The sequence below is a fragment of the Tupaia chinensis genome, unplaced genomic scaffold (genome assembly GCF_000334495.1).
Source record: "Tupaia chinensis unplaced genomic scaffold, TupChi_1.0 Scaffold000466_1, whole genome shotgun sequence".
NCBI classification, from domain to species: Eukaryota; Metazoa; Chordata; class Mammalia; order Scandentia; family Tupaiidae; genus Tupaia; species Tupaia belangeri.
The window spans coordinates 1,025,735-1,038,723 of record NW_006159975.1 but is presented as its reverse complement, the minus strand read 5'-3'; the positions used below and the strand labels follow the sequence as shown (position 1 = coordinate 1,038,723).

The 12,989-nt window shown below is 34.1% G+C and overlaps 1 protein-coding gene and 1 non-coding gene across 2 annotated transcripts in view; one reads left to right on the top strand and one right to left on the bottom strand.

The window, feature by feature from the left end:
* The window catches only part of SEMA3E (semaphorin 3E), a 302,659-nt gene that overhangs the window by 29,758 nt on the left and 259,912 nt on the right, over window positions 1-12,989 (bottom strand). The window contains exons 9-13 of the mRNA XM_006155761.2: window positions 12,617-12,686; window positions 9,308-9,452; window positions 6,636-6,858; window positions 3,580-3,671; window positions 612-653 (exon numbers count right to left, since the gene is read on the bottom strand). Of these exons, the coding sequence (XP_006155823.1) occupies window positions 612-653; window positions 3,580-3,671; window positions 6,636-6,858; window positions 9,308-9,452; window positions 12,617-12,686 (572 nt within the window). The remainder of the gene's footprint in view (window positions 1-611; window positions 654-3,579; window positions 3,672-6,635; window positions 6,859-9,307; window positions 9,453-12,616; window positions 12,687-12,989) is intronic.
* Window positions 697-824, top strand: LOC114009116 (small nucleolar RNA SNORA3/SNORA45 family). Its single transcript, XR_003550587.1, has one exon. It is a non-coding gene; the product is annotated as a small nucleolar RNA SNORA3/SNORA45 family (small nucleolar RNA).

Here is a 12,989-nt window from a genome sequence, read left to right as displayed (position 1 = left end):
ATATAGAATGATGTGGAATAAACTGTATTTATATTGTTAAATGAAAAAAAAAGGCAGCAAAAATGAACATTCATACGTCCTCATTTGCCTAAACATAAAAGATAATTTATAAATAAATTGCAACTTATAGATGTAACAACAGTTTCCAGAGAAGTTTACACCAAAAACTGATTCCAATGAAGTGGGAAGAGATGTGTTCCACTGAACACTCTTGAATTATCATGAGTCCCATCATGTTTGCAAAAACCTTGGAGAAATATGCCCACTCATGATTGCCAAAGTAAAACTACTCTCCTCTTCCTTTCCATAAAAAGAGAAAATAAAGACATCTCTATGTAAATTGAATGTATACTAACTAAATTTGACCAAACCAATCAATGAGCATATGGTTTCAGTCAAGCAATATGAGTAAACTCTAGAGATCTGTTGTGTTACACTGTACCTATACTCAAAAATAATGTATCGTGCACTTACAAACTTAAGAAAGTATATCTCATGTTAAATATTCTTACCACCATAAAATAAATTACTAAAAGAAGATGAAGAAATCTACAGCTTTATATAGTTGAGCCTATGTGCCTTTGACCTTAACGTACCCACATGCCACTTACTCGCTTTGAAGAAATCTCCAAAGAAATGATAGGAACTGGATCCTGCAATAAAAAAAAAAATCCTTTTTAAAACAATATAATAATGAAGACTAGCATTGAATCCTGACACACCTCTTGTCCTGGTGTGCTTGAGTTCTGGTAGAGAACATGCTGGTCTTGACTCGCTAGTGGGGGCAATCGATGCTCCTGCCAGGGCCCAGATTAGAAATATATCTAACTGGATCCTGGGACGTGTGGATTGGCAGGTTTCTGTCCTATATCCGTCAGGGAGTAGGAAAGAAACCTGCTGCGGTGTGTAGTCAACCCTTTCCTCTGTCCTGTAAGGGCTAATACAAAGTTTGAGGGAAGGGAAAGCTCCCAAATCAAGCCTGTCATCATGAAGGCCAAATTCTTCAGCAGAAGAGCTGATGTGAAAATTCAGTGTGTGTGTGTGGGGGGGGGGCACACATAGTGTCCTGGTGACTTGAAGTCACATAGAGAAAGGTACATCAACTGCTAACACATACTTTTCAAAAAAAAAGAAAAGAAGAGAGAAACTGTATATTACCTTAATATAATTGTAAATCACCTGGAATCAAATGAGGTATATAAGTGGTTTTGTGGCAAGAAGCCTAGAGTTTTCATTTTAGTAAATCAATATGCAAATACAATTAAATTAAAACATAGCTTTAAACAATCTTTTCTAATAAAGAGGGACAGATACAGAGATGAGAAAAACAATGGATAACCTAACCAGACTACTGTTTGTCTCTGTAATATAATTTTCATATTCATATTTGAATATTATGCTTTTGGAAAGTTAAGTGTCTAAAAATAAAATAATGTAATCAGAATACTCTTTGCTTTTATAAAGTAGTTGAACCATTAGAAGTGAAGCAATTAGGTCCAGCAGGTGGTGTGGAGGTGAAGGCAACTGACTCTCACATGGACAGCTTCACAGTTTGAGTCCTGTACCAGCAGCCTGAAAATCATGCCAGGCATGCGTGCCCAAAATCCTGAGAAAAGATAGAGGAGAAGGGATTGCAGCATGGCCTTCCCCCTGGGGGCCTGATTCCTCATTTTCTCCCTCTTTCTTTCTCCAACAAGCACACAAATCCTACAGCAAAGCAAACAAGCAAACAAACACTAAAAATGAAACAGTTATGGGATAGGTGTTATGATTATGTGATCTTTAATCATTTTAACTCAAGCCTGAACAAAATACTTTGCTCTTGGAAATTTAGTGTATCACTATGAGGCCAGGATTTTTTGAATGAAGCTAAATAACCTTTTTTTTTTGGAATGGCAGGAAAGACAATCTATACCATAATTTTGAGACTCTATACATTAGTCGGGGTTGTTAAGACTACAGCCTCTCTAAGGAGCACAACAAACAGACAATCTTGCAAGTGGAGAAACACTGGGCTAGTGGAATCTGCTCCGAGGATGATTACTATTTGAAGAATTCATTTTTTCAAAGAAAAATTTAATCCTCTATATTAGAGGGTTTTTTTTTGTTTGTTTTAAAAAAACATTTTAAACTACAGAACCCTTTATGCAAGCGTGCATGCATTCATTTAGGTAATACTATTTCTTAAGAGTCTTTACAAACAAAACATAGCAGTGAGTGCCGCTAACAGAAGAACTACACTCCCTCACATGAAATGAAATCTTACAGAGAGGGCCAATGTGCAAATGAATAAAGCCATAGCGCCTCTGGTTGATTTAGTAAGGTGGTGAGCTTTCAGTGTGCATTTAAGGACTCTTTTCTCCAGGACCATAAAGACAAAGTGCACTGCCTTTCACTAATAAAATCTTTCCATAGATACATATTACATACATATGCAACCAGTCCTCATTATTTTCAGATTCTGTGTTTGTACATTTGCCTACTTGATAACATTAATCTGTAATTAGAGTATCAATGTTTGCTGTGTGTTTTTAATTGAGGCACAAGCACAGAGCAGTCTAAGGACAGGCACATTCCCCGCTGAGATCGAACAAGGTGACATTCTGCTTCCTTGTTTCGGCTCTTCGAGTGTAAACAAGTATATTTTTCATGGACTATTTACTGACCTAGATTTTGTGTTTCTGTACTTCTTGATGAGATGTTGCTGTTTGAAATGCTCCTTAAGTGTGGTACTGAAGGGCTCTTTGGTGCTCTTGAACTAAAAAATATTGAGATGTACCTTCACATAGAAAATTCTTTCTCCAGATAAGCTTCATTCAAGCATGAATTAAAGTGCTGTTGGCTCTTAGTTTAAATAATGAATAATATATACTAATAAGGTGTCTGAGCAAAACCACATATAAACAAATCCTGGATTGATCAGTTGACAAAAAATTGTATGATCAAACATTGACAGGAATTTAACCGTGGGTTTCCTCCCGAAACAATGGTCAGCATTCACTAATTCAGTGTTCATGTAACCTTATGGATCATAACTGCCGCCAATAATGAGACTTGACTGTGGTTGCATACATGTGTATGTTGAGCACATGCATGTATGTATATACACATACACATTCAAGTCTAATTTTTCCATTATCATTTCTACTTTTCTCTCTTCAGTACATTTTTTGTGTAATTACTTATAAAAGCAGTCATGTTGGTCCTGCCACAGTCGTCACAGTATGAAAATGTACTACTATTTTTATTGGGATGGGTAGCACATTTGTAAGAGATGTGATGCAATAATGATTCCGGACTCTGTATGTGGTATCAGTGTTATTTCTTTATAGTTATAGTTATACTTCCTCCATTGAAATTCCTTTTGCACTAGGTAAATAAGGTCTAATCATTTGAAAAGTTTATGATGCATCAGATGCATCCGGATTTTAAATCATTCCTCACTTCAAATTGCTCTGAATTTATAACACATCTGATAGGAAAAAAAATTAACATACTGTCTTTCCTACTTAAATTTCATTGGCAATTGTCTATAATACATAATTTTGTGCTATATATATTTTTTTTAACTAAAATTACCTTGAATATTTGAAGTTCTTCCAAAATTACTTCTTCCATGGATTCTGTTTCTTGGTTATAAATTGTGATCACTTTTAGTACAATTCCATTATCTGCAAGAAAGCAAAAAAAGAGGTAAACTAGAAGCTATGTCACATTCTGGTTTTTAAATAATTAAAAACCATGTAGAAACTATGGACTAAAATAAAGGTTGCAACCTAGATACACGAAATCACTGCCAGTTAAAATCAATACAACCACTGGGCTCACCCCTTGCCTCGGGTGAAGGCTACTGGATACCACATGGCTGACTACATAGTTGGAGTCCCTGACCAAATGAATTGAAAAATATGACAGGAGTGTATTCCTGTGTGCCTCAATTTTCAAAAGATGGGAGAAGTGGAGCGGAAAGGATTGCAGTATGACCATTTTTTTGAGGAGGGGGTGTTTTCTAACTATCCCCTCCCAACCTTCTCTGGTGAGTGTACACACCATCTGGTAATTAAAAAAAAATCAATATGACTACTTATATATCCATATTTTTAATTAGCAAAAATCAATTTTATATGCCTGACCAAAAATAAGACCAAATAGTATATACAATTATTTTTAATAGCTTAATTGAAAAGTCAATTACAGGTTTAGAAATCAAATGTCTTTTGTAATTAATGTAATATGAGAGAGAAACCAAATTATCTAACTGGTTTTGTGATATATGATACGATAATTTTTTTTTAACGTAAAGTTACTTTAGGGACAAAAAAGCTATATCTTAAATTTTAAGATCTATTTTAAGTGACACACTCTAGAAATCTTATTTGTGTGCATACACTGTTAAGAAGAAAAAAATAAAATATTCACAACTGAGAGAAAAGTATGGGTCTTCCTTTTCCAATCAGTTAGCTCCATAAGTATTCATTATTTTATAACAATACTTATATTTAAAACTTTTCTCTTATATTTAGTATTTATGATTTTCTGAGCTTGTGCCTTCTGGTGAAAAATTTAACAAAACATTAATTTACCTATACAAAATTTGTGCAGCATAGTGCAAGAAATATTAATTCTGAAAAAATAAGCACCTTAGAAGTACTGGTTCAAGAGTTTCTATATTTGAGCCATTGGCTAAAAGATTATTATATCTGGTGTCTGGGCTAATAAAATTGAATTATGATTAAACTAACAACAATTACTTGTATTATATATAACTATAGAACAAATATTATCATCATTTTGAAAATGGAGCACACATATCACATATTCCATACAGTTAAGATATCAAATGTGAAATACTGATTTTTAATTTGAAACTACTGATTTGCAATAGACTGTATATTTATTGTTGAAAGCCCATGTCTGATAAATATTGGGAGAAATAATTGTTTGTGGGCTTCAATGTTGTTCTCATCACACATATTTTAAGTATGTTCTTTTGTTTTGATAATCTGTGATTTACTACGATGGTGTTGAGATTAACTTTGAGTTAAACGTAGTTTGCACATTTCTGGAATTTTCTCAAATAGATTTGATCAATCTAACAGAAAAATATTTCTAAAAAGTTTCTTGGATTGATTTTTGCTTTCTAGGCATTTAAAATAATATATCTTGACTATTTACATCAAATATTAGTTTTTAATTACATCAAATGTTATTTTTGCTTATAAAACCTCCCCCTTTTTAAAACTCTCCTAAAGTCACTAAGAGTGAATTCATGGCCAAGTAATTTTACATTTGTTAAAGAAATCTGATGCTTTGGTAATTTTGAATGCACAGTGAAAAGCACATTATTAACACTAACCTCTTAAAATAAATGACTAAAATATTGTAAGTACCAGAGATTTTCTGGAAATAAGATTAATGTTTCCTTACTGAAATTGTTGCTTTTTTTTTTTTTAAAGCATGATTGGAGAAGCCCAGGCACCAATATTCATATTACATCTTAGTTCTGGATTTGGATATATACCAATATCTCTTCCAAATTAAATGTCTATGATTAAAGTTATATATGGTAGAATGCTTATCTTCTAAAGAGCAACTACTGTAGCAATTACTATTCTGCATAAGGAGAAAAGAAATGATCATTTTAAAGACTGTAAATGACTACAGAATTTTAAAATACTTTATAGAATTTTCTACAGAATTATTCTGGAGGTTGAAAAACTACAAATTCTCTTCCAATTATCTTCATTAACATCAATTATTTACTTATGCATTTATTCAAACATATGCATTCACCATGTGTCAGGAATTACGTGCTATAACAGCCCAAAATCCTCTCTTCAATTATTCAGTATTTCGAAGATTTTAAATGATTGTAACCCCATAATTTGCTGTCCAAATCATGACTTTTTTTTTCTTTCTTTTTTTTTTTTGGAGAGGTTTTATCACTATAGGGCACGTACCTCACCAGTCAGACAGAGAGAGACATAGAGACAGAAAGCGAAAAATCACTCCTCAGGGGGGATGGTCATGCCGCGATCCCTTCTCCTCCATTCTCCTCTCGGGATCTTGGGCACACACGCACATGCGCCCGGCGTGAGTTTTAAGCCACCGGGTCCGGGACGCGAACTGCGGTTGACTACATGGGAGTCCAGCGACATAGCCATTACGCTAACTGCTGGTTCCCAAATCATGACATTTTTGATGATGAAAAGGTTAATAGTAAAAACCCTAGACAATATATACAAATTCTTTATTTTATTCTTTTTTCTTTTTTCTTTTATTTTTTTGAGAGAGATTTTTGCTATAGGCCACGTGTGATCACCAGAGAAACCGAGAGACAGAAAGTGAGAAATCCCCAGGGGATAGCCACACAGCAATCCCTTCTCTTCCATTCTCCTCTCAGGATTTTGGGCATGTATGTACATGTGCCAGGAGCGAGTTTTAAGCTGCCAGGTCCAGGACTCGAACAGTGATCAACTATGTGGGAGCCCAGCGATGTAACTAACCAGTATGCCATCTGCTGGTCCCAGCAAGCACAAATTCTCATTGTGGCAGTCATAGGAGAAGTCACTTTCAGTCCTTCTCAGTTTGGATTAGCATTCTGTAAATGTCTGAGTACTTTTTCATTCCTTTACCTGTCCCGATAAACAAGACATCATATTGGCCATCCTCAGCTTCCACTCGATCCACTGCTATTTGTCTCAGGTTATATTTTCCATCCGTTTTTACCAATATAGGCTTTTTGTGGGCAGGTTTTATGGGCTGGTACATTAGTGGATGGCTTCTCGCAAACCGGATGGCATCATCCGGATAATCTTTGGTGGTTCCGTACCTCCCCCCATTCACTTTGCTGGCACACTGAAATACAAGTGAAGTAAAGTAATTCTTTTTGTCTTAAACCAACGATCAAGTTTATAATCATATATAAGAAGAATTATAAAAAGTGAACGTGTTCAATTAATAAATTATATAGTTAGAAATATTTATTAGACACATATTCTTCATTACAGAAATGGAATCTGCATCAAAACTTCTAAAAAAATTAAAAGCAAAAAAACTTATTTCACGTATGCAGCACTGCAAATTCACAGAACAAACAAATCCAGAAAAAGTGAAGTATTTTTTAACACCAGGACTGGTCAGAGGTAGTACAAAATGTTCACCATCATAAATAATCAAAATTATTTTCTCTGTTTCTGAAATTTGTTTTTCACATTATAGATCAATTTTTGAAAATAATGTAGTGTTCATAGCAAAACAAAAAGTCTTTGTCATACTAGATCTTCTCTTAAGCTAAAAATCTGAATGGCACAAAACAGCCGTCCCATTATTGAGACTATGATAACATGATCAGTTATAGCGTCAGTTGGCTCAATAACTATAGAATTTTAGTAGTGTAATACAGAAATCTACTCAAATATCATCATTGTTGGGGGAGAAAAAACTTCCATCTTCTACTCTTACCATCTGTATAAATTTGTGTTCTTGATGTATGGATTAGACCAATAAACTAGGAAAACCAGAAGTATTTCCTAGAACATGTCAACTCATATCACTGACTCTGAAATCAAATGCTTAATTGCACTTTAAGTTACTTCTTGGAAAACCTTAACTGGTGATTCATGCTTGCTAATAAGTGCTCTATCATTCTGCATATTTTTATCCAGAATCAGCAGCAATTGCAATGATTACCTTGATAAAAATTTTCTACTTTGGATTATAAATATTGCAGTTTAGTAATCAGATTCTGCAGAGAGGGCATTTTCAATGGTTTGTTTTAGAAATCAGGCCATATTTTAAAATTTGGCATGAATTTTTCACTTGAGTGTACTTTCATGATATATAATTGGAAACATTTAGGACTAGCTTGGAAGCAGTTCAGTAACCAGTCACTTCCTCCAAATCTCCTTTAAACCATGTGGTTTCAAGAAGCATTTCCAGCAAAGCCACAGGAGCGGGTTTTCTCCATTTAAATGGTAATTTCAATCAATAGAGTGAAATAAAATATACTTCATGTCATACTGAAAGTAATCATTTTAAGCTAGTGAGAGAGAGAGCAATTGAAATGGTAAAGCCTGACACTTGTTAATAGAGGTAAGGTTTGTTTCCACTTTGGGTTTTGGCTCTGCAAAAATGGTTTCTAACTTGACTTGCAAGTAACTGTGGTATCACATAGTGATGGGATTTTACCAGCTGCTGGTGAAAGTGTAGACGCTGACTTACATGACAAGTTAAATGGTTGCTCTCCAGGGCTCACATAACACATACAAGGATCCAACATTTTCCCGAGCTCTTTGCACACAGGATCCATGATATAAATTCATGATAATCATCATCATCATCATTATAATCTTTATCATCGTTTTTAGGTACATATGTGATTAAAAGCACAAAAGTTTGAACAGCTAGCTAGGTAGACTTTTAGCAGGATGGGTTCACATACTAGTGGGGAAACTTTTGACACTCTAGCTATACTTTCGTATTGGCATTTTAATTTTCCCTAAGAAACCAACCGAAATGTTAAATGAGGAGTTAAGTATTCTGAGGAGGTAAGGAAAAAGCTTCTTTTAGATCATCTAAAGTGAGAAGAAGAGAGTCTGACCTAGGGAAGTTAGAAACTGATAGAGATTTTAGAAATAGAAATTGGGTGATTCTCTTCCTCAGAAATTACATGTGGTGCCAGATCTTCTGAAAAGGATGCGAGGAATACAATGCTTATTTTATTGGATGGTTCTGTGTTCATCAGTACTCTTAAAAATAAAATTTTAGTTAGCGTTATTTAGCCAAACTATCAATACCTATTTTGTAACACCATTAAGATGCATCTAGGATAGATTATATTCTTTTCATTAAATAACAAGAATGCAACTGGAGATGAGAGGTGATATTATTTATTTTTTAAATTGACAGATAACATTGCATGCATTTATTATGTACAACATGATGTTTCAAAGTCTATATGCATTATGAAATGGTTACTACAGCAAGTTAAAAATACATTACTTCACATAATTTTCATTTTTGTGATAAGAATTACAGCATCGATCTCTTTGCATTTTTAAAAATTATATCTTCATTGACTGTACTTATATGCTGTGCAACCAATCTCTTATGTAACTATAATTATATATACTTTGATCAATATATACCAATCCTTCCTCCCCCTTACCATGCAAGTAATCAAGCATGCGTTTAGGTGTAAAATTCCTTAATTGTTTAATTGCAAAGTCTTGTGCAAAAAGTGAACAAAATAATACCAAAATAGCTTTTAAAAAATAAGACTAATTTGATAAATAACTAAACTTACAGATCCAGGCCTTGGATAAGGAACTTTTCCTTCATAGAGTGACCAGTGATATTCAGGTCCTTCCTTATGTGCATACGGTCCATTAAAGGCTGCCCGGATACTAGACATGTGATAGACACATATAGCATGCCCTCTAAATATATTACTGAAAAATACAAAAAAGATCATTACTATTTCAGAACTAACAGTTACTTCATCAAACAATCTAGCCCTCATAGATAATAATCAAATCTTTCTGTGAAAATTGCCCTTTTTAAGCATAGAAGAGTCTAGAAACATTATCTACTGTAATATTTCCACCATTGCGAACCCAAAACTTACCACTACTTTAATCATCTATTTATTACAATTGAAAGTGACATTATTAGAATGACAAAAGTAGTTGTGTCACTTCACTTTATTGTTGGTAGATACTAGATTGTTTTATATGTCTTGTTAAAGAAGATATGGCCTTAATAATAAAAAGATTTATTTCCCAATTTGAATTATTTGTTCTTCAGAGATTATCTTTTTTTATGTTATACCATCTTTGGTGTACAGTGGTCTCTAATTACCGAGCTGCTAATATTGCTACAAATGCTATCCCAATTGTATTACATTTCTTGGTGTATATTATCTAAAGAACAATTTAAAGTCTCATGGAAAGTTTGGACTTTGATTCATTTTTTAGCTGCTCCTGCTTTTTATTCTTTCCTCCAAGCCACTGACAATTGCTATATAGAAAGATAGTTAGACTTAAAATATCAGTCTTAAGAAAATTACTTAAATTATATAAAACTCAAGTCTCTTGCCTCCAGAAGTAGCAGCAATCGAAGCGATTTTCTTGATTAAAAAACCTTTCACTTAGAGAATGTAAACAGTCTTGACCAACTACAGCAAGTTTTATGGGGTATTTGTAATCATATTGTGCAAAAGGATGTTTTTAAAAGATTAAAAAAATATATTGGGCAAAAACAAACAAAAAAAAGGCTTTGGCCAGACAATGACAGAGAGGTAAAACTTATTGTTCTGCAAGGCTGACTCACATTGGAAGGTACCAGGTTCGCATCCAGAGAACTCCCTGAGTAGACACAAGCATGCCCACAATCTAGGGCTGGCTGAAGATGGATGGATTGTAACATTGGGATCCTGTTTTATGTGGGAAAGAGGGATTGTCTCTGTTTCTCTCTGTCTCTCTGTCTTTTATGTTTTCATGGAAGACACAAATAAATATTTTTAAAAATCTGGTAATATTTCTTAATGCAGTATAATCTGAATGAATTAGAACATGTCACAAGTTTTCATGCATAAGAATCAAAATAATATTTGTGAAAGTGCCAAGCAACATGCAAAATTCTACATAAATACAAAATTTTCTATATCCCAGGACACCTGTAGAACAGCAGTTATGTTACTGTCCTAGGACATCAAATCACACATTTAGTGATACACCTTGAAGCAATTGGCCATGCCTAGGGTACTAAGAAAGTCAGAAAGGGTCCAAACTAAAGTGCAGTAAACCTTTGATCACCATTCTGCGAATATCAACCTTTATGTCAGGTAACAGCTGGGAAGCTTTTTCCTCAGACTTATATATAAATTGAACAATCAAAATTGAAATTATAGAAAAAAGATTTTGTCTTTGAGCTCTCAGAAAGACTCATTATTCTATCATCTAGGAAAGAAGCTTAAAACTATACTAACACATAGAAACACTGTACTGATTATTGCAGATCTTGAATTTATCATAAACAGTCACTAAATGGTCATGCAATGTGTAAACTATTTACTGGCATAAAGGAGAAGATGAAATTAGAACAATGTTATGGGTTTTTCATGCACTGTGATGACTACCAATCTACATTAACTATTTTTCTTTGCATCAAGGGATAATTGATAGGAAAAATTATTTCCACATTTCTCCATTGAAGAATAGGTCTCTTTACAACAACAGGTTACTTGTTCAAAGAGTTTCATTATTTTTTTCAAAGTGAGCATTTCTAGCAACTGGTGAAAAACAAAACAGGAGGTGTGCGCAGAAAGACCTTAAGTAAGCATACATAAGATGATGTAAGCGCTTATGATCAATACAATGCAGAACAGAAGCAAAATAACACCATCCTATCTCTGTCCAGAGAACTAGAGTTTATTCTTCTTTATTTCTCACTCAATTGTTTTACCCCACTCTGTCTTATTTAGTAAGAGTCTGTAAATATTGTGTATGTAAATTTTCAACCAAAACTAATCATAATATTTTTTCTTTATGTATCTATATACATGAAATATTTTATTCATTTTTACAAAACCCTTCCACTCATACAAAACAAAGAAAAAGAACCAATAGTGGGGCCAGCAGGTGGTGGAGATTATGGCACTGGACTCCTACACTGCCAAATGTGGTTCGATTCCTGGACCTGGTGGTTTGAAAATCATGCTGGGTGCATGTGTATACATTCCCAAAATTCCAGGAATAAAATGGAGGAAAAGGGATTATGGCATGGTCATCTCCACTGGAAGATGATTTCTCAATTTCTCTCTGTCACTCTGGCGAATGCACATGCCCTATGGCAGAGACAAAACAAAATACCTAATAGATTATAAGCCTTAAACTTCATCAGGAAATTTTAAAGATGGAGAGCAAATTATGAAAGTGTGTTCACTATGAATCTGCATAGGACTCAGAAACAGAATAAAGAACTGAAAAGAGTCCTTTGTGATGTAGGACTCAGAGTATTTCTAGGAGATGAATACTGGAGAACTGATATTAAGCAATATTGGTAAAGGACATCATTTCAAGCAAGAAAAAAGAACGAATACAACTTAGTGATAGGAAGTAGTGAAATAAAGACTAGGTTTTGTACAGGTGTTATCTTGTTATAAACAGACCATTGGAGAGCTCAGAAGGAAACTTTCCAACAGTGAGTGGGTAATCATGACAGAGTCTTAAAAGCCTAGTTTGGAAAATTCTATATAATAAACGAGAGCATTATCCTGGACTTCACAGCATGAAGCTAATATAAATTACATGTGGAAAAAAAAAATTCTTGTAGATTAGAAAGGGGAAAAGATTAAGACACTGAGTACAAGAAAATGATGGGGTACCTAGTATAAACACAAACAAGAATCTGGTTTGAGATTGTGGCTTTGCCAACGAAAGTACAATTGCAATCATAGGAAAATAAAGCAAAATTGGTGACTTACAAGTATAGAAAATGCGAGTAATGACTGGGTCAATAGTATTTTCAAGTTAGGTACATACAGTGTCGAGGGGGAATCCGGTGAGGCATCTTTTGTTCTATATTGTTTTTAGTGATCATATAAATTCCTCACCTGGTAGTGTTAAAGAGTCCAAATATCACTGGGTTTTTATGATCTCTGGTATGCAGCAAAAAAACATCCTCTGAAGAATTAAAACAAAACAAAACAAAACATTCTATTACTTAGTATTTTTAACCCTTTTTTCATGCCAAGAATATATGTTCACAATAAATAGTTTGGAACCCAATATAGATTTTTAAGGTACCATTTCCATGTACAATCCTACAACCATGACCAACCCATAACAGAGGGAATCATTTGGATATACCCGGTGCCTTCAGGCTAACCCACAAGGAAGGTCTGAGCTGAGCCAGAAACACCAACTGAACTGATGAGATGAAGCTGTTTTGTTCCTGCACCTCTGTTGCTCCCACCCTCTGTGACT